The sequence below is a fragment of the Trichophyton benhamiae genome (assembly GCF_000151125.1).
Source record: "Trichophyton benhamiae CBS 112371 chromosome Unknown Abenha-G-c-321f20.f1, whole genome shotgun sequence".
Lineage (NCBI taxonomy): Eukaryota > Fungi > Ascomycota > Eurotiomycetes > Onygenales > Arthrodermataceae > Trichophyton > Trichophyton benhamiae.
This window is the reverse complement of record NW_003315088.1, coordinates 49,865-73,483: the sequence shown is the minus strand read 5'-3', so window position 1 is coordinate 73,483 and position 23,619 is coordinate 49,865. Positions and strand designations below refer to the sequence as shown.

The following is a 23,619-nucleotide window of genomic DNA, read 5'->3' as shown; positions in this document are numbered from 1 at the left end:
TCTATACCCTCTACGAACGAGTAGAGAACGCCAATTTGTCGATAGGAGACTTGCGCAAAGACTAGAGCAAGAGCTCAAGAAGATAGGACTGTAGCTGCACCTGCATCTCCGAAGAGGCCTTCGAACACTCCAATAACCAACAAGGACGTTCGAGAACGAAGAACTGGCCCCCAAATGGAACAACGGCCGAAAAGCATCTCAAACACATCCTTGCTACAGACCCCAAAGAGGGAAGGGGCCTGAGGCCGTACAAGTCTGTCGCAAAAAGCCAGAGCCAGAGCCCGCCAACCAGCCAATCCTGTTCGTTCTAGGGGGTTATGGAGTGAGCCATTCCAACTTGTTTGCAAGAAGTCGGTCGCGTAACTGCTGGGTTAAAACTACTCCTTGGTATTTAAGTAGACTTACTGCTCATAAGTTACTGAGAAATATTAAAGCTCATGAAACTCTCATGCTTGAAGTGGTTTATCTCTTCCGGGGTGAATTCGAAACGACATGGGAGTTTGATAAGGAGGAACGCTACAGTTACAGCTTTTCTGACTAGTTACTTAGGCGTATGGTGAAGGCAAACAGTTCAGTTAAGTCAAGAGAGAGCAATCTATTAATATATTTAGTTGAACGCTGGATAGCTTCCAGTATATAGGAACCAGTGTCATCAGCTTGCCCACTGTCTAAGATGCATTGAATCATGGCTGAGAAAACAAAACTGTCCTCCCAATCCTGTCCCAAGTCGTACATCGTCCGTCTATCAAAAACAAAAGAAAAGGAGGGGGTACAAAATTCTAAAAACTTGATGAAACGCTGAAAATGATAAAACGAATAGAGGGCCTGGGATGATCTGTAGGAGAAAAGGCGACCAAAAAAGCAGTTAAAGAGTCGAGGTGCCGTGAAAGAGGCAAACCTGGCCACGATATACCGCAGATTCCTCTTCACTTTCTGAGGAATTCTTTGACTTCAAACCCAACTCTTCTCAGTGCTTTTTCATCGATCCCCTCAGTACTACCAGCAAGGCGCCTGATGACCAGCGTACGGACGTCATTTAGACGGTTCTCAACTGGGTTTCCTGTGCCATATTTGCTCAGCTCAATTTGATCGCAGTCCCGTATATATACGGTGATGTCCGGTCCGACACAGCTTCCCCACTGCATCGCCATGCGTTCCCAGTGATCAATGGCGTCGTGTGAGCTATTGCGCGGTGTCGAGCCGGCATGGGATTCCGTAGTGGCTAATTGGTAGTGTGGAACTAGAGCGACACGGAATGTCGAGTCATTGTTGCAAGAGGATGACGTAGGAGTATGCACAGCTTCTTCAGGTTCAGGTGTGAAGACAGTTTCATCAGAAGCGGACCGCTCGGTTGAACAAATACTAAGGTCTTCAGTTTTAGGCAAGATTGACTGCAATGAAGAATTAGATCCAGACTCTCCAGGCGTTGATCTTGTAGTCACGGGTAAAATGCGGTCATTGAGGAACTCGATTATGGTGCCCGATATTTTATACCAGGAGAAAATGGTCTCAAGGAAATTCCCAGCCGCCTTTCGTGTGTCCTCTGATGCCGCCGACTTGCCAGATTCTGGTCCTTTGAATATCTTGACATTCCCACCGTCGTCACATGAAAGAGAATTGTTCAAATATTTGGTAACACATGCTACTGATTCAGAATCGCAGCCTTCGATTGCAATGACGGCGCCCTCTGCCTGACCAGACATTGGGGTTGAACAAGACATGAATGGCGGAGATCCTTTGGATAATAGGTTTATCTTGTCTAAGAAAGAAACAGCCTTTGGTTGCTCTTCCAGGCTTGCCAAGCAATGAGGATGATTTGAGGCTGCTATTTTCAATGGCGGAAGAACCAGGCTTGGATCATGGGGCGATCCTGGTACTGAGCTTGAATAATGCGATTGAGAGCCCCAGGTGTAATTAGGCGAGTTAATGCGTTGAGTCAGATCTGGGCGGGGTAAGGTTGTTATCCTGGACAGGTAAGGGTTATCAGGTCCCATATGATGGCGGATCGACGGGTACATCTCCCTTTCTTCACTGCGGCGTCGTTTAATGCACGGTGATTGAGGTGGTATATTTTCATCATGAATTGGAGCTGGACGCCAGCTTTCTTCATACGTGACATTAATAGGGCTAGGTGCATTGTCCAATTTCAGGTGGTGGCCTTGTGTGCGTTGGATCTCTTCGGGGTGCGATGAGTGAACTTGCACATTGTCTATCGAATCATTGAAGTTCGGAATAAAAGGAGTCGACGGGGTTGAAGGGGGTTTCATTGGTTTCCCTCCACATCGACTGCAAATAGACGTGCCAGAGACGTCTACTTTTACCGTAGGTCCGGCAGTATTTGTGTTTCTTCTCTTGCGACCAGGCCGTCGTGGCTGATACCGGTAGCCAGGGTATTTCTGCAAGTGCCTTGCCTTCTCTTCCTGCGCGGCTGTATAAGCATGGGACCCACAAGATAAAATAAAATAAAATGAGAGAAGGGGTAGTTAAGCTTACATCTGCATGTTTCTTCCACGGCTCTTGTTCTTTCAATGGAAGCCCTTTCCAGATCTTTCCGATGATCTTCGATATATCGGGGTTTGGTAAGCCCGGGTTTTCTGCCACAACAGAGCTCTGTAAGTGTTGTCGGAACAGAATGAATGCTGGAAGATAGAAGTTAGAATGCATATCTAGTGGAGGGGTATGAAAAGCCAATTGATTGCTGGATACAAAAAGAGTTGTGTATAATTGGAGCCCAGCGCTTATGGTTGCGCTACACAGTGTTAATCATGTAGGTATATGCGAGGGAAATCATCAACGAACCATTTCTTGGACGAGGAATTTTCGGTTCTGGTCCACACAAGCAAAACTGAACATTGGATTCCTCTGTAAAATCTGATTTAGGGGAATTTGGTGAAGTAGAACACTCTCGATGAGCAGCTTCGGATTTGACGACGGATGCATCTATCTCCATAGACTTCCGAGTTGTGTCTGCTTGAGCAGCCACCGGCAGCGTTGATAAAACGGAGATGTTATCTTGATAATGAGATAGTGCAGCATGGGAGATTGCTTCCATTCCCGTCATCGGCAATGCTCTGGGGGATGGCATATTCTCTTCAACTTCAAAGCCAGAAGAGACTCCCTGGGTAATTACCCTGTGAGCCAGTGGTGTTGTAGACCCAGGAGTCGGTACATCTCGCCTCGAGTAATCATAATATAAGACCGGCTTTGGGAGAAGTCTATCGTTTGGCATAGAGGAAGTTTGAATATTGTCTGGATTGGTCCGGGAAAACATGACAAGAGACGTGAAAGGTAGGATTCGTAAAAGGTGTTCTCGTCCTTCTTGTTCTTGTTCGTAGGTATCATGATGTAGTTATGAATGTGGCAAAGGACTGCCACGACAACGAAGATACTAGAAGGAAGAAAGAAGAAAGAAGACGACAGCGAAGGGATAGAAGAAGGAAAAGAAAATTTCCTTTGTTAATTCTTGGTTTCTTAAACAATTCCGTCATGTTTAAGTAACTTGTTGGATTTGCGTCCTGATTTCCGCTCTTCTCCTTGTAGCTTTCTTTGTTGTCTTTTCGACGTACAGCAAGCTTCTCCTTGCAAACAATTGCAGGTGTCCGATGCATTCCATGGTGATGTATCAACCAGTTAAGGCTATGAATCTTCAGACCAGGGGTGGAGAACGTGAACTATTGTTTTGGGTATCCTTTGTCCCCATGGGCTGGCTGAAAGCGGCGGGATGCACATATTTCTTTACCCGAGACATCCAATGAGCGGTTAGTTAGACACCTGCAACAATGCGATAGGCAAGACTGCCTGGAGTCCCTAGGGCGGGTTTTATTTCGATTTGCCCGACTTCTCTCCATTTTGGAGTACAACGACCGTACAAACGGAACAACTTGGAGGCTCAGCAGTTAGTATAGCTCTCGGAGAGTCGGTGCGCAGTAGCGAGTTAACTAAAATGAAGTGCAAGCTAGCTCCATAACTAACTAATCAATAATAATAAATAACGAACTGAGCAGGAAGAAAGAAAAGAAAAAAGCAAAGAAAGAAAAGCAAAGAAAATCAGATGCAATGCAAGGGAGCACAGCAGGGCCATGCAAAACATTTTCACTCCGCTTACCTGCCACCAACAAAGAGGTTCGCTTCCTAGCCCTTTGCTTGATAGGGAGAAATGTTGGAATAGATTGTTTACTTATAGCAAGGCGGGTACATCCCTCGCTGCCCACCGTCAAGCGGGCATAAACTCCAACAAGCCACAAAGGTATCACACCTTAAAAATAGCTCTCTATCACCGACTTTTCTTGGACGATCATTTGAACTAGGAGCTTCCCGTGGCGCCAGGAGAGAAATGAGAATTGCTCCTAAATAGCTTGTTGAATTCGTAAACACTCTCCATACCTGTCCTGGGCAATGACATGCTTTATCCATGAATGGACCCCTCGGCGTCGGAGGGGCCATTTGCCATTACTCCGTCCTTTACCAGTTGGTTTAGTACATCCACGTACAGGGGTTAGTGATTGTCGCCTAATGATACTCCGTAAAAATCATTAATATTGTAGCGGGAAAGACAACATTCTGCAAGTGAAGAACTAAGGAGAGCCAATTAGGCCAGTGAAGCGGTTTCTTCATTTCCTCCGCCAATGTTACTATTGGTGTCGGTACGGGGTAGGCGGTAGCAAACGGAACATGGGTCGTTGCTTTGGGGCTGAGAGACAACAAACTCCCCACCTCGCGAGTGGGATATGGGAATCGCATTTAAACTGACTGATGTGTTTGAAAGAGACAGAATTACGGTGTTGTGCGCAAACCAGCCACGAAGAGATAAGTAAATTCTTCGCAGGTACGGAGTATGTGTCTCAAGATCCTTGATGAGTGATTTCTTCCGCATGTCTTACGCCACGTTGAGTTCCAAGCTTGCCGATTTAGGAACTGCATCCATTTGTGTTCGTTTTCTTTTTGAGAACCTGGGGTGTGATAGGCAATGCTATATCCATTTTGGTACTATGAGCGCGACCCGAATCTCCCATCTCGGGAAAAGGAGTTCTCCTTTGTAATGCATCGATGAGTGGGTGGTCATAAGGGCCTCTGGTGACTGTTTTGTGCACAACTTGAATAATTTTGTGCTTAGTGTTGTGGCGATGAGATTGTGTCCGATCCCCGGTGTAAACATGAGCATATACATGACCATTGGGATAGAACGAGCAGGCTGTACGGAGTATGGTTATTCATGCTTATACTCCGTAGCACGAGTCCTAACCGAGAAGTGGCTTTATAAACTGATACACCAAGATATAGTGTTCGAACTTATCTGTTTCTTCCTTGGTTTATTCCGGGGAAGTTGGCTAAGTAGAAGGGGCATCAATGTTCAGGCTGTCCACAGGTCAACCGTTCGCCATTATTGTCTGCTGCCGCACCGCTTCTCGAATGCAGCCAGCTAAAAGTAGTATGCCGGGACAGGAAGGGTAGGAATACAGCCGCAGAATTCTAGGAATTCAAGTGAGTGTCTTTGATTCCATTGTAGTCCGCACATACCATAATGAGCCATCGGAGAATATCAAGCCTTGTGCCTGATGCAGATCTTTGACAATCATGAGCCCTCGACGCCGCCCATTCTTTGTATTATTGAAGTACATACACGAGAGATGTGCGTTATGTCCATGTAACAGCGCTCGTGGTGCAACCGTTGGTAGTTGGAACCATGTAGGAGCACGATAACGCGTATCGATAGCCGGCGCGACTCTTAGTTATCGGCAAATGAAAACATATCAGCTTTAGGACACTTGATCCTCGTCCCCCGGGGCCATCATCCTCGTCGTCTCTCGGTGTCCATCTCTTTGCTGCTCTTTGGGGTTTGAAGTTGCTTTTTGGACGTCAAAACAAAGACTATGGCTTACATAACACATGGGTCATGTGATATTAGTCAGCTGACGAGCTAGGGCTGCTTATGTGATCAAGACAGTAACGTGACGCTTAGTCATGGCCCACACAGAAAGTTCGCTACACCAAAAAAAATATCCACCGGATTCAAATTTGAAGACAGCGAGAGAAAGTCGAACTTCTGCTTCACGCAACCGACCACATCGACCACCGCGCGCCCTTTTTTCTCTCCCTCCCGGCCATCTTGACAGCGAGAGAACTTTGGTCAAGATGAAGCTCAACGTTTCCTACCCGGCCAATGGGTCGCAGAAGTTGATCGAAATTGATGATGACCGCAAGCTGAGACCTTTCATGGAGAAGCGAATGGGAACTGAAGTAAGGAACAACAACCCGTGAATACCAGAGAAGAGGGGGATGGAATACGTCCATCTGGTCCTGGTGCTGCCTTCGTTTTGGCGCTGTATTTGATATGGATGGAATGGCCATTGTCGTCTCGATATTATTCCCGAATGGTCGGCAAATGCAGAGGAACTTCTTTGCTGATTCAAGGCTATCTAGGTTGCCGGCGACTCCCTCGGCGATGAATTCAAGGGATATGTTTTCAGAATCACTGGTGGTAACGATAAACAAGGTACGTTCTGCCATTCTTTTGTTTTCGGCGCGTTATGAGTAGATTTCCATTTCAGCATGCTAACAGTCGCGTGATTATAGGTTTCCCCATGAAGCAGGGTGGTATGTACGCCGTCAATCGAAGCATATATTCAATTCATACGATGGTTGTCTGACAGTAGTTCTCAACAGTCCTCCTGCCACACCGTACCAGACTCCTTCTTTCTGATGGCCACAGCTGCTACCGCCCCCGCCGAACAGGAGAGCGCAAGAGAAAGAGTGTCCGTGGAGGTAATTATATCCAACTGTTTGTAAATATGAACTGAAGGATTCAGTCTCTAACTTTTCCCTTCAGCCATCACCGGTCTCGACCTCTCCGTCCTTGCTCTCAGCATTGTCAAGCAGGGTGAGGGTGAGCTCCCAGGTTTGACCGACGTTGTCAACCCCAAGCGCCTCGGCCCCAAGCGTGCCACCAAGATCCGCTCCTTCTTCGGTCTCGATAAGAAGGATGACGTTAGAAAATTCGTTATCCGCCGTACCGTCACCCCTAAGGGTGAAGGAAAGAAGGAGTACACCAAGGCTCCTAAGATTCAGCGTCTCGTCACCCCCCAGAGACTACAGCGAAAGCGTCACAGAATGGCCCTCAAGCGCCGTCGCTCTGAGGCTTCCAAGGAAGCTGCGTATGTTTGACTCATACCCTTTTCTCACTCTTTAAATAACACATACCTCAACATTCGGAGTCTTTGATCATTGCTAACCTTATCCCCGCAGCAACGAATATGCCAAGATGTTGGCTAGCCGTGTCCACGAAGAGAAGGCTAAGCGTGATGAGCTCCGAAAGCGACGAGCTTCGTCGATGCGCAAGTAAGGTCGTCGTTTAGGGTGAAGGGGTTGGAGAGCGTGAGGCTTGAGTCAATATGGGCACTGCACGATACCATGTCAAATCCAAGGGGAAAAAGTCAAACCCAGCCATGTTTTCTTCCCAGCCGTCTCGATGATGAAGTAATGAAAAGAATACTACGACAATGAAAAGGTATATTCTTTTATTCTCTGCGAACGAGCGGAGGGAGAAATCGTGTGACTTATTATTGTGATAATCTTTCTCATTTGTTTTGTTCCTTTATAACGGGAGGGGAGTCAAATAGGGAAAATTATACATGGGTTTGCGACATAATCGAGAACCAATCAAAATTAACCATCCTTCCGTTCTTCGTGTAATAAATCTACGAGCGCTTTGCTAAGTTTTGACACTGGTAGTTATGTAGAGTGAAGTTCTATCGAAATATTCAATCTTATATAGTGCATGAAATGTTTAGAAGTGGTCATCAGTTGTGGTTATCACCTTGTGCTGTTGGAAGAGAATGTACTGCAACTTGCTTACAACACTCCATGGCTTCATTAATCCAGCAGACCATCAGAGTATCTCTATATTAGATGGCGACAAATATTCAGAATCAGAGAAAATAGTATGAAAAAGGAGATAAATAAACCGGAAATTTTCATGCAACCGTTGGATCATTACGAGACAGCATGAGAGAACAAAAAGCTGACGGATTCGCCGTTGTGGGTTCTCCTGCAGGCTTCAGCTAATACAGGGCTGATGTCGATAGTCTCAATTTTCGAGCATTGTTCCTTCTTTTCGTTGAGGGGAACAGTGTTGGTAACCACAATTCGACTTAGGCAGCCGTTGTTCAGGGTCTCAATAGCCTTTCCACTCAGTATACCGTGAGTGACAATGGCAACAACTTCCTTAGCTCCGTGGCCCATCAAAGTATCAGCTGCCTTGACTAAAGTTCCACAGGTATCGGCCATATCGTCAACAATGATGGCAGTTTTGCCTTCAACGCTTCCAACGAGGACCATACGGGAGACCTCGTTTGGTCTTGCACGCTCTTTGTGGATTAAGGCAAATTGAAGATCAAGTCGATCGGCGATGGCAGTAGCTCTCTTAGCACCACCAGCATCAGGACTGACGATGACACAGTTTGTGATATCCAGATTCTGGCGGATCCACCTCAGCATGCTTGGTTCGGCGTAGAGGTTATCTACGGGAACATTGAAAAAACCTTGGATCTGACTGGCGTGGAGGTCCATAGTGATGACATGGTTACAACCAGCGGTTTGCAGCATGTTGGCCATCAATTTTGCGGTAATTGGTGCACGGCTTTTATCCTTCTTATCCTGTCGAGCATACGGAAAATTGGGAATGACAGCGGTGATACGTCGAGCCGAAGCGGTCTTGCAAGCATTAATCATGATAAGAAGCTCCATCAAGCCATCGTTGATGTCATTGGGCTTTGTAGACTGAAGAATGAAGACTTGATAGAAGATGATTGTTAGCACTGCCTTTCATGGAACGCAATTTGTAAACAATCAAAATGAATGACTCCAGCAAGTTGATTCCCAAAATTTCTCGTATTATGAAAAATAAGAAAAGTAAGTCCAGCAGGTCAAGGGGGAAAGAATATTACCATCTTCATCTCGAACACTTTCGCCGATGGTCACACTAGTCTCTTGATTGGAGTATTGCAAGACCATGATCTTTGTCAACTCGATTCCTAGCCTATAGTCATGATATTAGCAACCACATCTACACAGCTGACACGGCAAACTACAAATCTGGTTTACCACCCCCTCCCTATAAACTTCTAGGAAACAAGCACAGGTCCAGGAGTCCAAATAGAAGTATCATACCTGTCTGCAACAAGCTGTGCCAGCTCCGGATGGCTATTGCCAGTCAAGAGCTTTATAGAATTGCTCGCCATCGTCAGAGGTATTGTGGATAGTAGTGTGAGGGATCGAAACAGATCACAGCGTGGCGGCTGAGTGAACAAATAGTTGGTGGAGATTCTGACAGGGAGCTAGCGCATTATCGGTGGAAGTCAAGCTGTATAATATGAAGGGACCCAGGTGGCCGTCTGTCTGTTGTTTGGCTCTCGTATCAACGCACAAAGCACATCATAGCATGTTTGTTTTCTCACCCGCCGCGTCTGCTTCCATCAAACCCGAAACTTCGACGTTTGCTGAAGTCTTTTTCGATTTTTTATCTTTGCCAAAAAGCTCCGACACGCTAGTCCTAAATAAGAAAGTGGCAGATCGCTTATCGATACCTATAAAAATAGTCACGTGTAACTGGTTTATGTAATCTTGACGACCAATGACCGGTCATGGACAATGACGGTACATCAAACTCCAGAGAAGAATTCAGGTAAGAAATGTATTTTTTAGTGGGAACCTAAGAGATGAGCCGATCTGCACTTCAGCTACTCAGAGAGCCCAGTATTATCAAACCTATCTAATGGGGAAAGGGAATGTAGGGGCACAATAAAACACAGTTGGCGGAAAATCAGGGGAAAGGGGAACGACAGAAAACCACCAGACGAGAGCCGGTCGGCCTTCGTTTGAGAGAAAGCATTGTCAAAACATTCTGAAATATACATGGGAATCTTAGGGGAAATGAAACCCTGAGCCAGAGCACGCCGTCCTGATGCCTAATGCTAGAGTTCACATGCGATGTATCAAGGGCAGTCAAGCTATGGGAAGTGGAAGGGTATGGTATGGGAAACAGAGTCATGAAAAGCTGATAAACAGTAGATTGGGATGAGGAGGGGTATGGGTTTAGCCACTGAATCTCTTAAGCGAACCCGAAGTATTCACTGCCAGCAGTCATAGCTGTGTATAGGCATTTGCGTAACGACTCATAGCTGTCATACTCGGGTAGATCGAGCTCTGCAAAATGATGAGTTAGCATGTTGAACAGCGGTAATATGTACTGAAAATGATAACTTACGGTTAAAACAGGTATGCGAGCTCGGAAGCCTGTCTTTGCTACCGTAGTCACGATGGATATTGAATTTGCTGAATCCATTCATTCCCTCAAGCTCTCTAAATCCGTTCAAGGGTACCTTGCTGGTACCAGTGACAAACTGAAGAAGTTTGGCTCTCTCTTCTTTGTCAAATGACCGAACGGCGCGCCAGAACCACTGAATCTGCGGAGAAGATGCAGAATAGTTGTGATACTCAGTGTTGTTCTTCCAATCATTGACATCGATCTCAGGTAACCCAGAAATGAGAAGTTCCAGTTCCTGTTCGTTGAAGATGGAGATAAGGTCTGCTGGTATAATATCGTGGAAACCACGGAGGAAGTGGTCCAGCTGCTCTTTCACAGACCCTGTCAATCGGTGTTCAACAACGTGTTGAACGTATTCTTCCTTGTTCTCCTGGGTGACTGGGATATTTCGGCCGTTCTCTACTAAGTCAATGACACGGGTTTCACCAAAATCTTCAACCTCAACAGAGAAATTCTCAGTAAGAATATCAGTAATGTCGTTTTCTAGCATCCACAAAAGCGACTTGTAATAGTCGAGGTCAAGAGTCTCCATGTCTTTAATGGAGACTGACTTTCCTAGGATTCTCTTGTACACTGCTCTACTGAAGTGACAATCAAGAACCCTACCTTCATACAATGCTTTGCCAATGATGCGTCCGATAAATTTGAAGAACATCAGGTGCTCCTGATTGACGCCACTAAGCCGGTTGGGGTGGAATGTTGTGCGATCAGATGCGACTGGAATGAACAAAGCATAATCGGGGTTGAACATTCCTCGGGCAAGGACCTGGAACCATTCCCTGCTTACGCCACCAGCATCAACACCTTCTTCGCCATGGAATCGAATGCTAAGTTTGCCATATTTCATTTCGTCTGCGGTTTTGAAATATAGAGACTTGAAGGAGTCGAGGAACACCTGGTCACGGCGGACAGAGAGTTGTAGTGGAGGATGGGGATGGCGAACCTCGGTTCCGCGGGAATGGAGCTTGCGGTTGAAGTAGTTACGTTTGTTGTCGAACTCCAAAACCTTTGGATTCTTGACCAGTAGCGAGAATGTGCCGCTCATAAGTCGGGGATTTTGCCGCACAAGCTCGTTGAGGATCTTGCGGTGATCCTCGGTAAAGTTGAAGAACAAGCCCTCCATACCAGAATCGGGAGGTGGGCTTGACACGGAGAACTCGCGGCCTTGCTTGGGGAAAAGGGGAATATCCTTCAGTGTGGTATTCTTGCAGACAACCATGAGTGACTCGATCAATGGGAGAAGGGTCGTCGCGACATTCAGCATCGATTCTTTGCGTTGAACAGCGTGGAGGCAATCACTAAGCTTCGTCCATAAAGGCCCAAAAGTAACACTCTCATAAAGCGCCTTCAGGGTGTTTGCTTTCTCAGAGGCCTCCGCTTCAGATATTTTCTCCTTGTCTCGACTGGGATCAAATAGATAATCAAGTGCTGTCAAAACTCGTAGCAGCTTAGCTTGGTCGGAACTTGCTGGCGAGAATTTCGCAAGAGCCATGCCCTGCACATCAGTACCAGATTCCGCATTGGTAATATGAGGTTTAAGTTCCTCCAAGTCGACCAATATCGATTTGCTCAAAGTTTGTGCTTGACCAACCAACTCTTTCCCAATAATTTCTTTTGCGCCCGGGATTGAAGACAAGTTATTGATGGTGGAAAGCGTTTCTCTAAATGTCCTACCATTGCACTCGCGGGCGGAGAGAATATGAACCACAAGTCGTAAATTGTACTCTGGGACCACGGGAGGGTCAATTGTTCGTACTTTCTTCTTTCTGTCTTCCTTGGAAGATTTGTCTCCCTCGGTATTTCCATCTTCACCTTGCTCTTGTTGGCCGGCAGTATCTGAAGTCGTCCCGGCAGTTGGCTCCGCCATAGTAGTATCTGGTGGGTTGCTTGCCTGGGTTTCACCTGCATCCTGTGGCTGGGTCACAGTTTCGGGTTTCGTCTCAGCCTCTTTAGTTTCGGAAACCTCTTGCTTGTCTGATTCTCTTCGGAGTAGTATTGTTAAAGGATGGGTAATACTGCTAAGTAATCCGGATAGCTGTTCCATGCAGTTAGGACTGTCCAAGATTGCTTTCCGGTCGAGAAGGGACAAAAGAGAATTCAGTGCAAATTTATTTGCCCTGTTTTCCTTTGTCTTCCCTTTACGTAGGGCCTTCATTTTAAGGGCTGAGATGGATTCATGCTCGGTGAGGAAAAACCATGGGATATGCGGGTTGTACTGAGTTAGGAACGAAAGAGCACCTAAGCATTGTTGAATGACAATCAATGGGGTCACATCATGGTTGGCGCCGGGGGCAGGGAGCGACAAAGCCCGTTTGAGGGATTGGGGAGTTCGCTGAGAAGTTGGCGTTTTGGCGCGCAATGACAAATGAGCGAAGCTTCGCTCCACTGCCGAAATATCAGCGCTTCCGTCTTGGAGGATCAGCAGAATGAGGCTGATCACTTCTGATCTATTCTGACGGTTCTGGCAAACATTATGTAGGATATCATTTACATGATGTCTAGCATTCGGTTGTAGTGGCATAAACATCAGTCGAAGTAGAGTGGCTACACCAGCTTTATCGACGACCTGCACAATCTGCCGGCGTTGAGGCTTCTTGGGCTCCTGGGTTTGACGAGCCGGGGGAGGCGGGTCTAGGACCGGGTCACCAAACCGAGGAAGTCTGCGGCCGGTCAATGCCCGAGCTTCCGTCACAAACTCTGGGCCTAGTGAAGCCAATATATCATCAGGTTGGTCAGCCAAGACAGTTTGTCGCAATGATGGTTCAAGTGTTGCTATGAAACTGGCAGGATCCATATCTTCGGCATGAGGACCTCCATTCGCTGCTGCTTGCCGACGAGCAGCTTCCCGCTCTCGACGACGGCGATCGGCGGCTTCTTGCTGTAGGAGTTCCTCTCGGATTTCTGCCGGCAAGGCTTCTAAAAATTCGGGGTTGATCTCACTTGGTTCTTCGCCAGCGACGGCTGCTTGAGAACGTTGTTCTGCAAGTTGTTGCAAGATTACTTCCTCGCGCATTTCTTCTGGGAGTGCCTCAAGGTATTCCGGATCGATTTCCATGCCAGTAATATCAAGTTGGCGGCCGCGTATGATCGTGTGAACTCTTTGAACAGGCTCTGACGGGCCTGCTTCAGGGGCTGCAGCTTCAGTAGAAGGCTGCTCCGCAGCACCAGCTGTAGGCTGCACATCTTCCATTGGCTCAGCATCACCCGCTTGAGCATTTTCCTCTGCACGGCGTTCTTCCTCCAATTTTCTAGCTTCTTCCTCTTCTTCCTTCCGCTTTTTCTCCTTTTCAGCCTCTTCTCGAGCAATGCGTTCTTGTTTCTCCCGCTCAAGCTTTTCTTCGTCCAAACGCTTTCGCTCTTCTTCCAATTTCTTTTGTCGTTGCTTGTCTTCCTCGATAGCTGGGGGAATTAAAAGTTTGAGAATTGATTGCACAATTCGCTGTGCCCTTTCCATATAGAGGTTGTTGAAATGAAGTCGAGCTTCTTCCTGCCAACGATTTAATGTCGAGCCGGTTGGGAAGGCAACAGCCTGGCCTGGATCGTCACGAGAACGTGGAGCAACCGCTGGGGCTCTTCCTAATCCAAGGAGATCCTGGAGACGGCCAGGGAGAACGGATCCACGCTCCACATGAAGGTGGAATCCATCAGGCCGGGGTATGATGCCAAACTCTGGTCCTCCTTGGCCAATTGCTTGCATAATTGCATTCATGAATGTAACAGGGCTATCGATTGACAAAAGCCTACCATGGCTATTTGGGTCCATTGCAGTTACCCAGTCACTAAATGCTTCCGCATTTGGCCCTCGTCTTTGGGCCGGCTGTTCATGTGGGCGACCATAACGGCGTAGAAGGGGGTTAACACCATCATCATTTCCCGGTTGTGTAACTTGATTCCGGTGAGTTCGATAGTCCGGTACTGGTATGATCCCCTGTCGGCTTGCCATCTGACCCGGGAAGAAATTCCAGGACGAAATATTCCGTGAAGGAACGCGGTTCTGGGTCAGAACTGGTTCATCCCAGCTCCATGGTGAGTTGGAAAGGTCCCCATCATCATCTAAAGTACGCTTTTGTCAGTCCTCAAAGCAAGGCAGTGATTGAGTAGTACGGTCACTTACGGTCGTATTCATGGTATATTGCTTGCTCGTCGTCAAACTCATCAACTTCTTCTTCCAGTTCGTCAACTTCTTCATCATCGTCTGGTGAAAAGTTAGCTGGATGCGAGTTATATATTGCATGACTGCACCATACCTTCTTCCTCATTCAAGTCATCCTCTACAAAATCTTCTCCAAGGTCCCTCATATCCATTCCATGGTCGATTTCGTGGTCCAGGCGCTCAACAGAGGCGCCAGTCTCTTCCAGGACTCTCAGAAGATTTTCTATGTGAGGCGGACCGGGACGATTGTGTTCTCCTTGTCCCATGCCACCCCCTAATTCAATCTCGAGCTGGTTCATCATGGCTAACTCATCGTCTGCCTCTTCGGAACCCTCATCACTTTCCCATTCATCTTCTCCATCTTGGAGACTGTTATTGTCATTATCACCGGTAATTTCACCAGCAACAATTCGTTCGTCCAGATGGTCATCGCCGTCGTCCTCGTCGTCGTCCTCGTCATCATCTGCATCATCTTCATCATCGTCGTCCACATCATCCTCATCCTCGGAGTCTCCGTCGATTAAGACTTCGATATCCATTGGAGTATCGCCCGGTAATCCTTCAATTGGACCTCGCTCATCCATCTCCTCCTCATCTTCGTCACTGACAACTTCTCCATCGTGCTCTGGCATGTCTTCTTCATACTCCATCTCTTCATCATACTCATCGTCGTACATTTCCTCGTCCTCTTCATCCTCGTCACTGGAAGTCTCTTCCTCATGTGGTTCAAACATGCCTAGGGTAGAGTGACGGAAAAGATCGGGCGTCTCTTCTCTTGACGACGAAAATTCAGATACCGAACTTGCTGACGATATTTCATCAGAGTCACTTTGATTCGGTTTCGCTTCAATCGAGCCGCTTTCGCTTAAAAGTACGGCAGTCTGAGATAGCTTATTAAGAGGTCGTAGGATATATTTCACGACGCGCTTGGATGATGGGAAGTTTAAGTCAATGTCAGCGATAGAGGCAGTGAAGGCATTGACAAAGTTCTTCTCAAACATTGTCTTAGCGATCTGGCGAGTAGCTGATGAAGTTCGTGGTGTGCCATCTGGGCCAGAACCACCACTGAGCATTTTATCAAAAAGGTCTGCCATGCACATGAGGCGAGCATACTTGGAGTCAAGTGGCTCCCGAGAAGCACTAGCATCCTTATAGGACTTCAGGGCGTGTTCCAGGACGAATTTTCGGACAAATACCAAGTCAGATTCAACCTCTTCTTCTTGTGAAGGAAGAGATCTCCGTCCGCCATATTCAATCGTCTTTGTACATAGGGCGATTATAACTTTCATTGCCCATCCTGAGGTATTAACGCGCTTTTTGAATGGAATGGATTCGTCATGTTCCATGGTTCCAATTGGAATAAGGCCGTGAAGTAGATAATTCAAAATACCGGACCGTGGCTTTGATGGGGTTGTTGCCAGGGGATCTGCCTTGCGGGAAAAGTTGATGAACTCCACCTTGGTGCGGTTATAAGATGACAGGAGTTCCGTCAAGCAATGGAGGAGGAAGCATCTATAGATATAGATAGGATGGTCCTCAGCCTTGAATTGGGGTTTCTCCGGCTTTTTCGTGGAAGTCTCACGGTTTGTGGCCTGAGATGAGGATGAGCTCTCGCCAGTGGCCATTTCGATATCCTCAGCTCGATTACCCGTTTTCTCAGGGGGCGGAGCAGGGGCGGACTCTTTGTCGTCAACATCTCTATATGAAAGCAATTCAGAAAGAAGATAGTGGATAACGCCATCTGGATGCTCAACAATTGGCGTCTTCAACTCCTTGTGTTTCTCCTTGCTTTCTTTAGGTTCATGTTGGTCAGTCTCCTTAGCTGCTCGCGGAGACTGCCCTCCCTCGGTCTTAGCTTCTTCCTGCTTATCTGTTTCTTCTGACGACTGCAAACCATCAATCTTCTTTGGGTTCTTTAAAACAAGTGTTTGAGGCCGCTGGTTTGCGTCATATCTTGAAAGTTTCAGCAGCTCATTTGTCACCTCAACAAAGAGTCGCGGGGCTCGTATTACCAAATGGCTATATTGGCGAACGAAATTAGTAGTGTCTGTCTGGCGAGAAGGCCTGGAATCGAAGCTGGTAATGATATCATTTCTTATTATTTGGCGGATTGTGTCTTCATCTTCAACGATATGTCGGAGGATGAGCATAAATGTATTTTGTAGCTTTTCGTTGGATGGATTGCTCAATTGTTTTATCATGACAAACAAGCGTTGAAGGTTCCTTCGTTCTCCAAGCCTTGTTGCGAGTACACGTTCTCGAGTGAGCATAACGAGCACCCGGGCAACAGACAGAGCGAGTGACTCATCTTTACCGATTCGTGGTAACACTTCCAAAAGGGCATCGAAGAGCTGCGTTTTACCTTCTAGAGAAACAAGAGGTTCCCCTAACTCGGCAACATCAGAATCTTCGGGGGTATCAGAATTTGGTGGATTCCATTGGATGGCCTTAGGAGAGGCGTCTTCAGCAAGTACTTTTTCAAGAATAAGCAGAACTTGACCAATCCAGGGGCAAGGCTCATCGGGAGATTTCTCTGATGTAGGAGGTGGAACTTTGACAAATCCAAGTAAAACATAGAAATTATCTTGGAGTGGTTCGAGAGTGGATTCGTAAAACTGTGGCTCCTGTAGGAGTAAGGCGAGAAGGCTCGCATGCGCTGCAATTTTCTTTCCTCCTGTCAAAAAATTCTCGTCCATTTGAAGAGAAGCTAGGAAATGCAGCAGCGTCTCTCCAATCTCTCTCCTAAAGTTGAAGGGGTTTTCAACCTTGGATGCAGAGTTAATAAGGTCAGCCAGCTCGAAGGTGACATCGTGATGGGCATTCAGAACTTCCAGGCATCGCTCTATTAAATTTGAGCGAATGATATCTCGTTCTTTGTCCAAATCATCTATTGTTACAACTTCTCGCTTCTTTGGCGATCCCGCAGAAGCAGCCTCACTGGCTTTGCTTTCCGTGCTGGCAGCAGCAGCCGAACTTTCAGCTCTAGCATTTGAAGGTGGCGATGCCTCAGAAGAGGTATCACCCTCTGTTTCCATGGCTTCAGTAGCCTCAGCATGTATCTCAGCCAAAATTGACGCAATAGGATCAACCAAATCTTGTGCCGATTGTGCAGAAGGACCTGGGCTGGTATCGTTACCTGTGCGGCTTCCTGAAACGTGATCGCCCTGGGAAGTAATGCCGGGTTTCGCTACTGCAGCTTCAGCATCATAGTCTGGAATGGCACTTCTAGGCGGAGTGCGAACACCTTTTTGGGCGTTGCAGTATTCCTCGGCAGCACTAGAGGAGTTATAGCAGCGGTAGAGCGCCTCTCTGGCAAGAGATTCATCGTATCCCTTTTCAACAAGTTGACCAAGGCGTTCAGGATGAATAGCAAATGCCCTGAGAGCTGCTACTTGAAGTTTCGGTATATTATCTCCGCGACGATAAGCATTATTTTCATGTTCTGCTTCAAGAACCAGGCGAAGGATCTCGATTAACGACTTGACAATGGAACTAGAGGCCGTCTCCACAAAATCTGACGTCCACATGCTTTTCACTAGAGGTAAGGCCTCCATTCGAAGCTCAACTAGGAATTGTTGAGGAAGGAAGGTATCAAATCGCTCTCTATCACGATCATTACTGGCCATTGCTAAAGTCTGAGCAGAGTCAAGAACATATCGAGCAGAAGTCATTTCTGAGAAGAATGTCAAGATTATTTTGATTCCTCCATATGCTGATGCAAGTCTGGCTGGCCGGTCTCGAGGTGATGAAGTGGAGTGCTCTAATGGGGCCAACTCCTTGACTTCTTGGAGAAAGATATCAGCTATTTCTTTCATTTTCTGTATGCCGTTTTGCCTCTTGAATGCGACAAGAATCATCGTCAGGCACTGAGAGTGTGTACGTTCGGTAGCTAATACGTTTGTTAGAGGTTTCATAAGTTTCACTAATACACATAGTAACTGGAAGGTGAGACTTACAGTCAAATATTAATCGCGAGAATGATGACAGTATCACAATAAGGTAGGAAAACCGATCCTTCGTGGATACACACTCATTAGGCCCTTTAAGCTCCAACTGCTGAATTACCATAGAAGCAATTGCACCAGCAACCACAGCTGCTTTCTGTCGTTGGTAGGTGTCGACGCGCCGTTTCGCCACCAGTCCACGACCGAGAGAGTGCAAAAATCCAGTTATGCAAGTAGGGACCGTTCCCAACAGCCAGCGAAGGGTCTTAACGTTCTTCACATTTGCCCCTTTATCCAACTGTGTAGAGGCAGGGTTGTCGACTTTAGGGGATTTCTTAGCTCGGCCGCCCTGTGCTGTCGGTGTGTCTTCAGCATGAGACTCAGCAGCAACATCACCTACTTCAGATCCTCCGTCCGCTGTAGTGGCCGGTGGGGTTTCTCGACCTTCACCCAGCGCTTCAAAGCTAAATCCAGGAAGCTTAGTGACCTCATTCCACGCCTCAGGCATATCTTGCTGGAGTAGTATCTCTTCCCAAACACAAGCAGCATGCAGCCGCCCTAAACGCTCGGAAAGTATGGCATACTTATCAGCAAGATTGACCTGGTGAAATGGTAGTGGCTGCTGTGCTGGACGTGTAGGATATATTGGTGGAGTATAGACTTCGCGGAGAATATTGGTCAATGTTCCAACAGCAACAAGGTGCTTGGCATAATAAGTTCCTTTCATCTTTAATTCTACCTCTTCAGGGCTGGACTCGAAAGCTTGCAGAGGGCTTGTAAGGGGGGAAAAGAAGCCCACTGATCCCAGATCACTGGACCAGAATGGCTCAAGCTTATCGAGCGCAGAGATGGTACGGTTGAGAAGGGGTGGAAGTACTAGGTGAGGTTTTGTCTCTGCCATAAGATGGATGACTTGAGCCAGTTGGTGGTTTGCTTCATTGTTGTGGAAGCTAAAGGGCAAGGACTGGAGGACAGCAAAGTCGAGGACGTATTCAACCCCTCCGTTTTCTATGAAATTGGCACAGATAGCCTGATTCTCGAAGAATGCACCCAAGAATTTCAGCACTGGAAAGATATAACCCGTGACGGCAAGGCCATCCGCATCAGTATCCTTGGTAGTCCACTTGCTGGTGTCTGGTTCCCCAAAGAGCTCTCGATAGCTAGTGCTGGCGTTACCTAGGTTAGGGACGGAGGCACTAGGCCAGTAATCTTCATTCTGAAAGAAATCAGAGCAGAGATCACCGATAGTAGCAGATACACCGCCAGAAATAGATTCCTTTCCATCTTGGTCCTCAACCCAGAGTTTCGCTCCTAGTCCCGATTCCCATGCCTTGTACTTGCCAAGAAGTCCGACACGAGCAACCATGCGCAGAACGGAGCTCATGACTGACGCCTTCAGAGCCGGGTGGTGTCTCACTAGTTCATCGAATGAATTTCCCAACAGTCGAAGCAAATTCGAGTCATTTTTCATGCATTTCACATGTACTGGACTTTCGAAAATATCGAAAAATCTTTCCAGTGCGTCAGATGACTGGAATAGATCGAGGCCGGTCGAATTCAAACATATTGCCCCAAATGCCAATGGTATACCGACAATAGCTTCTGTTGAGGGTAAGATTCCATCCGACCCCTTACGCTCTGGAGCCTTGGAAAGATGGTCCAGGAGATTCTTATTGTCCGATGAAGTAGATGCAGGGTTGAACAAATTTTGGGGTTTGGCAGGTTTCTTATCCCCTTCAGCCGACTCCTCCGGAACTTCTAGCGGCTTGCACATAACGGCTTCGAGGAAGCTTTTGCTGAGTCCGGCTTCAGCTATGACGGCATAACTGGTAGGCTCATTGTGGATGAAGTGGCTCATAATGTTAATGGAGCCGCTCCATACATGCGAGCCAAAGGTCTTTGCATTTTCGATAACAAGGCGAAGTGCACTAAGAAGAGGAGGGGAGTCTATGAAGTTGCGGATCAAACGTTCAAACCCGCCGCTATTATGTTGCATTACATGGTTGACAAATTTGAACAACCATCGTATGGCCTGTTGTTGAAAATAGGGTATGGAATAATCGGTAGATGGAGTTTTAAATTCCTCAGAAATCCCTTTACCCTCTCCCACCATATCAAATGCGGATTTTGTCTCGGTTGCAATAAGGTCAGATATGGCATCGAAGCCCTTGGCAGTTGCTAGAGTTGCCAAAGCATCTCGAACCGAGTGGACATAGTTGTCGAGAAACTCTAAAACTCTGGGGTATACTCTTCGGGCCTTTTCTGTTCGAAGATTCAACATATCCACAAACATGGGGATCAGGCCAGCGGGCATCAATGTTTCCGGAGCTCTTGTTCCGGAACTTGGAAGAGTTCGAAGAAGACCAAATAGGGCATCGCGCCAGTCATCTCCCTCAATGTCATCAACTAGGCCATCTTCCGCCGCCAGTTCGGTAACGGTTTTCCGGACCAGAAACATCAAAATGCCATGGTTGACATTTAAATTTAGGGCAGCACAGACGTCCGCTGATCGCGTCTTATGCTTAGCTAGAGCATCTAAACATGTTAAGGCGAACGACTGGTTTAACATAGATGCGCTGATATCGCCAGCAACCCCGAGATGCACGAAGTCAGAAAGCTGGTAAGCAAGCTGGAGTCGTTTGGGTTCGTCGGAGTCTTGCTGGAGAATTTTCTGTTGAAATATAGCTTCCGGGTAAATATAAGCCAAATTACTGAGAGCAAGGAGTCTGATGCCGAGTAGTTGCCTTCGAGTCTCAGGAGACTTGGCAAGGGCAGCAGCTATTCGAAGTCGGTTTAAGAGGTCATACGCCGACTCCTTTGGCAAGTCGCCCAGATTTTCCTTCAAAAGCTCTTCTGTGCTGGTAGATAGAACTTTAGAGTTTGAAATCTCCAGTATTTTCATTCCTCTAGTAGCCTCTTGTCTCGTTGCTGGTGATTGAGTTGTGGGTGTTGGAGAGTCATCCACGCTCGAGGTATGGAGCAACCTTGAGCTTTGATACTCAGAAGATCTGTGACGCAATGGTGTCGGTGTCATTTGAACCTGAGAGGAGGTATTTAAAGTGCCGCCAGATGTCTCTACAGTGGCATCACGTGGGTAATAAGCAAATCGCACCGTTCCCCAATCTTTCCATTCAGCAGTGCCAATCTCAGCTGCTGGAGAAATATCTGTCATCGTAATCTTGTCAGACGGTACTTTAGTCAGCGAAATCAAGTCGTTGGCATTGCATTTATCACCGGCTGCCGCGCTAGGTTGAGCAGACTTGTCCTTCCCTTTTTCCAACGAAGTTCCTTCAGCAGTCTCAATGAATGAAGGTGGGCGTGGGAAAGGTGACGCCAGTTTTTGGACACGGTCCAACTCAATGTTATAATGAGCCGCCAGTAAGCTTTGATGGAAGTGGGTGCTACTGGTAGATCGTTGGCGGAAATAGTATCGCTGTGCCAGACAGAGAGACAGTCGTAGAGTGCATTGAATTAGACTGAGGGATGTTGAGTTTAGAAAAGCGTTCAAACGCTCGCTGCTGCTGAACAAGCTGCGGTTGCCACACTTCTCTAATAGGAGCCGTGAGAAATCCAGTATTGACTCTACTAGCTCTCTATCACCTTCAGGCCCTAGCCCTAGTTGGTCAAGTTTCCGTTCGCCCTCCTCATCATTAGAAACTAGGCTTGTAGAAACAGAATCTTCGACAAGAACAAGTCGACCAAAGGGCTTCGTCTGAGGCCCCTCATCTAGTCCATATTTCGTGACGACACGCGCCAATAGCTCGTCAAATCGATTCAACACACCAATCCAGTGATATAGGTCCCCCCGCGGAAACGGCCACTGGCGAGGAAATGTTGCGAGGTACGACGGTAGTTCGGCGACAGAAATCTCAATAGCTTTCTTAGAATACTGAGCTATCGCCGGCGACTACAGAATGTGGGATATTATGTTAGCACCAGCACGAACCGAGACGGTTAGGAAGCTTAGGCGGAGAGCCGAATAACTTACAATCGTAGCCTCATGCTTAGAGCTAGCCACCTTCTCAATTCTCCCCATGATGATGGCGTGCCGTACTGGCAACCATGTGAAGTAAAAGGAAAACTATCAGGTTTCCGTCGAATTCAGGCGCAGTGGATTCGGCTAATTCGGTTTCCTTTCACTTTTTCTAGTAAGAGTTTGAGGGAATAAGCGAAACGTCGAACTCTTCGAAGTTGCAATTTTGGTGAAGTAACAGACTAGTTGCCCAGACTGCAGACTGTCTCTTATAAAGAGTGAATGGATATTGAGATAACGGTTCGGTTTTGGTAGGGTTGATGATGTAGGTTGGTGGTGAGGTGGGTTGTGACGAAGTAAGTTGTTTTAACACAACAGGTAACAGTTGAGGCAAAGAATAGGAAGACGAGTGCAGGTCGTCGTCCTATGGCTTTGCACACAAGCTTCCGTAATGGATACTTCGTAACTGTGGGTGAGAGGGTGTCGAAATTTTAGATGTTGTTTGTTGTAGTTCTTTTGGAGTTGAGTTGCGAAGGAAGTGAGAGGGCAAAATAATCGCCATATTGCATTAGGTAAGCACGCGCTTCGGAGCTTTGGCCATTCCAATTTTGCTGCCCGCCCGCTCACTCGGAACGGCATTACTTTATGCCGGTCTAATTTATGGTGGAAGCCTGGGCGCTCTGGCCCGCCAATGGATGTCCAGTGGTCGTATACACGACGAAATACAGGGATTTCAAGGATTTTTGGATAGGTAACTAATAATGATAAAGAATTGCGTATTAAGTCTATAACTTGAAAATAAAAGAAAAGGTCCCCAGGCTTCTTATCCATCTCTTCAAAAATAATAAAACCCGACCATACCCCAGGAAAATCAACATCCCAATTTTCATCGTCATAATCGTCATAAGGTAGTATTCTAGTTCTTACCTGTTTGCTCCCCTTTGGTTGGCGGCAGACTCCCATCCCATTGTACCTTCATGGAGACTGGGAATGGCGAATAACAGCTCTGATCCTCAGGCATGTACTGCATTAGGTCAGCTGGTCCAGGGACAGTCTTGAGATGACCTTGCGGTCCTGGGGTACGTCGGAGGGCTTCTAATTGGCAGAAGACCTTCAACATTGAGATAAGAGCAAGATTACACATCTCGGAACCAAGACATGTATGAGACCCATATCCGAAGTGAATATAAGATCCTAGACTTCGAGTGAGGTCGACTTTGGTAGGGTT

At 47.0% G+C, this 23,619-nt stretch overlaps 4 protein-coding genes across 4 annotated transcripts; 1 reads left to right on the top strand and 3 right to left on the bottom strand.

The window, feature by feature from the left end:
• Positions 1 to 926: 926 nt before the first annotated feature.
• ARB_02276 (HMG box transcriptional regulator, putative) lies at positions 927 to 3,271 on the bottom strand (the record flags this gene model as incomplete). Its single annotated transcript, XM_003011380.1, has 3 exons — positions 927 to 2,420; positions 2,494 to 2,666; positions 2,800 to 3,271. 3 exons carry the CDS (start codon positions 3,269 to 3,271, stop codon positions 927 to 929), a joined length of 2,139 nt encoding a protein of 712 aa, XP_003011426.1.
• A 2,690-nt stretch (positions 3,272 to 5,961) lies between these two features.
• ARB_02275 (uncharacterized protein) lies at positions 5,962 to 7,339 on the top strand (the record flags this gene model as incomplete). The annotated part of the gene is made up of 5 exons (XM_003011379.1): positions 5,962 to 6,237; positions 6,421 to 6,493; positions 6,664 to 6,762; positions 6,827 to 7,151; positions 7,243 to 7,339. 5 exons carry the CDS (start codon positions 5,962 to 5,964, stop codon positions 7,337 to 7,339), a joined length of 870 nt encoding a protein of 289 aa, XP_003011425.1.
• Positions 7,340 to 7,989: 650 nt separating this feature from the next.
• Positions 7,990 to 9,236, bottom strand: ARB_02274 (uncharacterized protein; the record flags this gene model as incomplete). Its single annotated transcript, XM_003011378.1, has 3 exons — positions 7,990 to 8,789; positions 8,943 to 9,034; positions 9,166 to 9,236. 3 exons carry the CDS (start codon positions 9,234 to 9,236, stop codon positions 7,990 to 7,992), a joined length of 963 nt encoding a protein of 320 aa, XP_003011424.1.
• An 869-nt stretch (positions 9,237 to 10,105) lies between these two features.
• ARB_02273 (uncharacterized protein) lies at positions 10,106 to 22,454 on the bottom strand (the record flags this gene model as incomplete). The annotated part of the gene is made up of 6 exons (XM_003011377.1): positions 10,106 to 10,200; positions 10,262 to 14,374; positions 14,436 to 14,531; positions 14,569 to 18,363; positions 18,431 to 22,325; positions 22,407 to 22,454. 6 exons carry the CDS (start codon positions 22,452 to 22,454, stop codon positions 10,106 to 10,108), a joined length of 12,042 nt encoding a protein of 4,013 aa, XP_003011423.1.
• Positions 22,455 to 23,619: the final 1,165 nt, after the last annotated feature.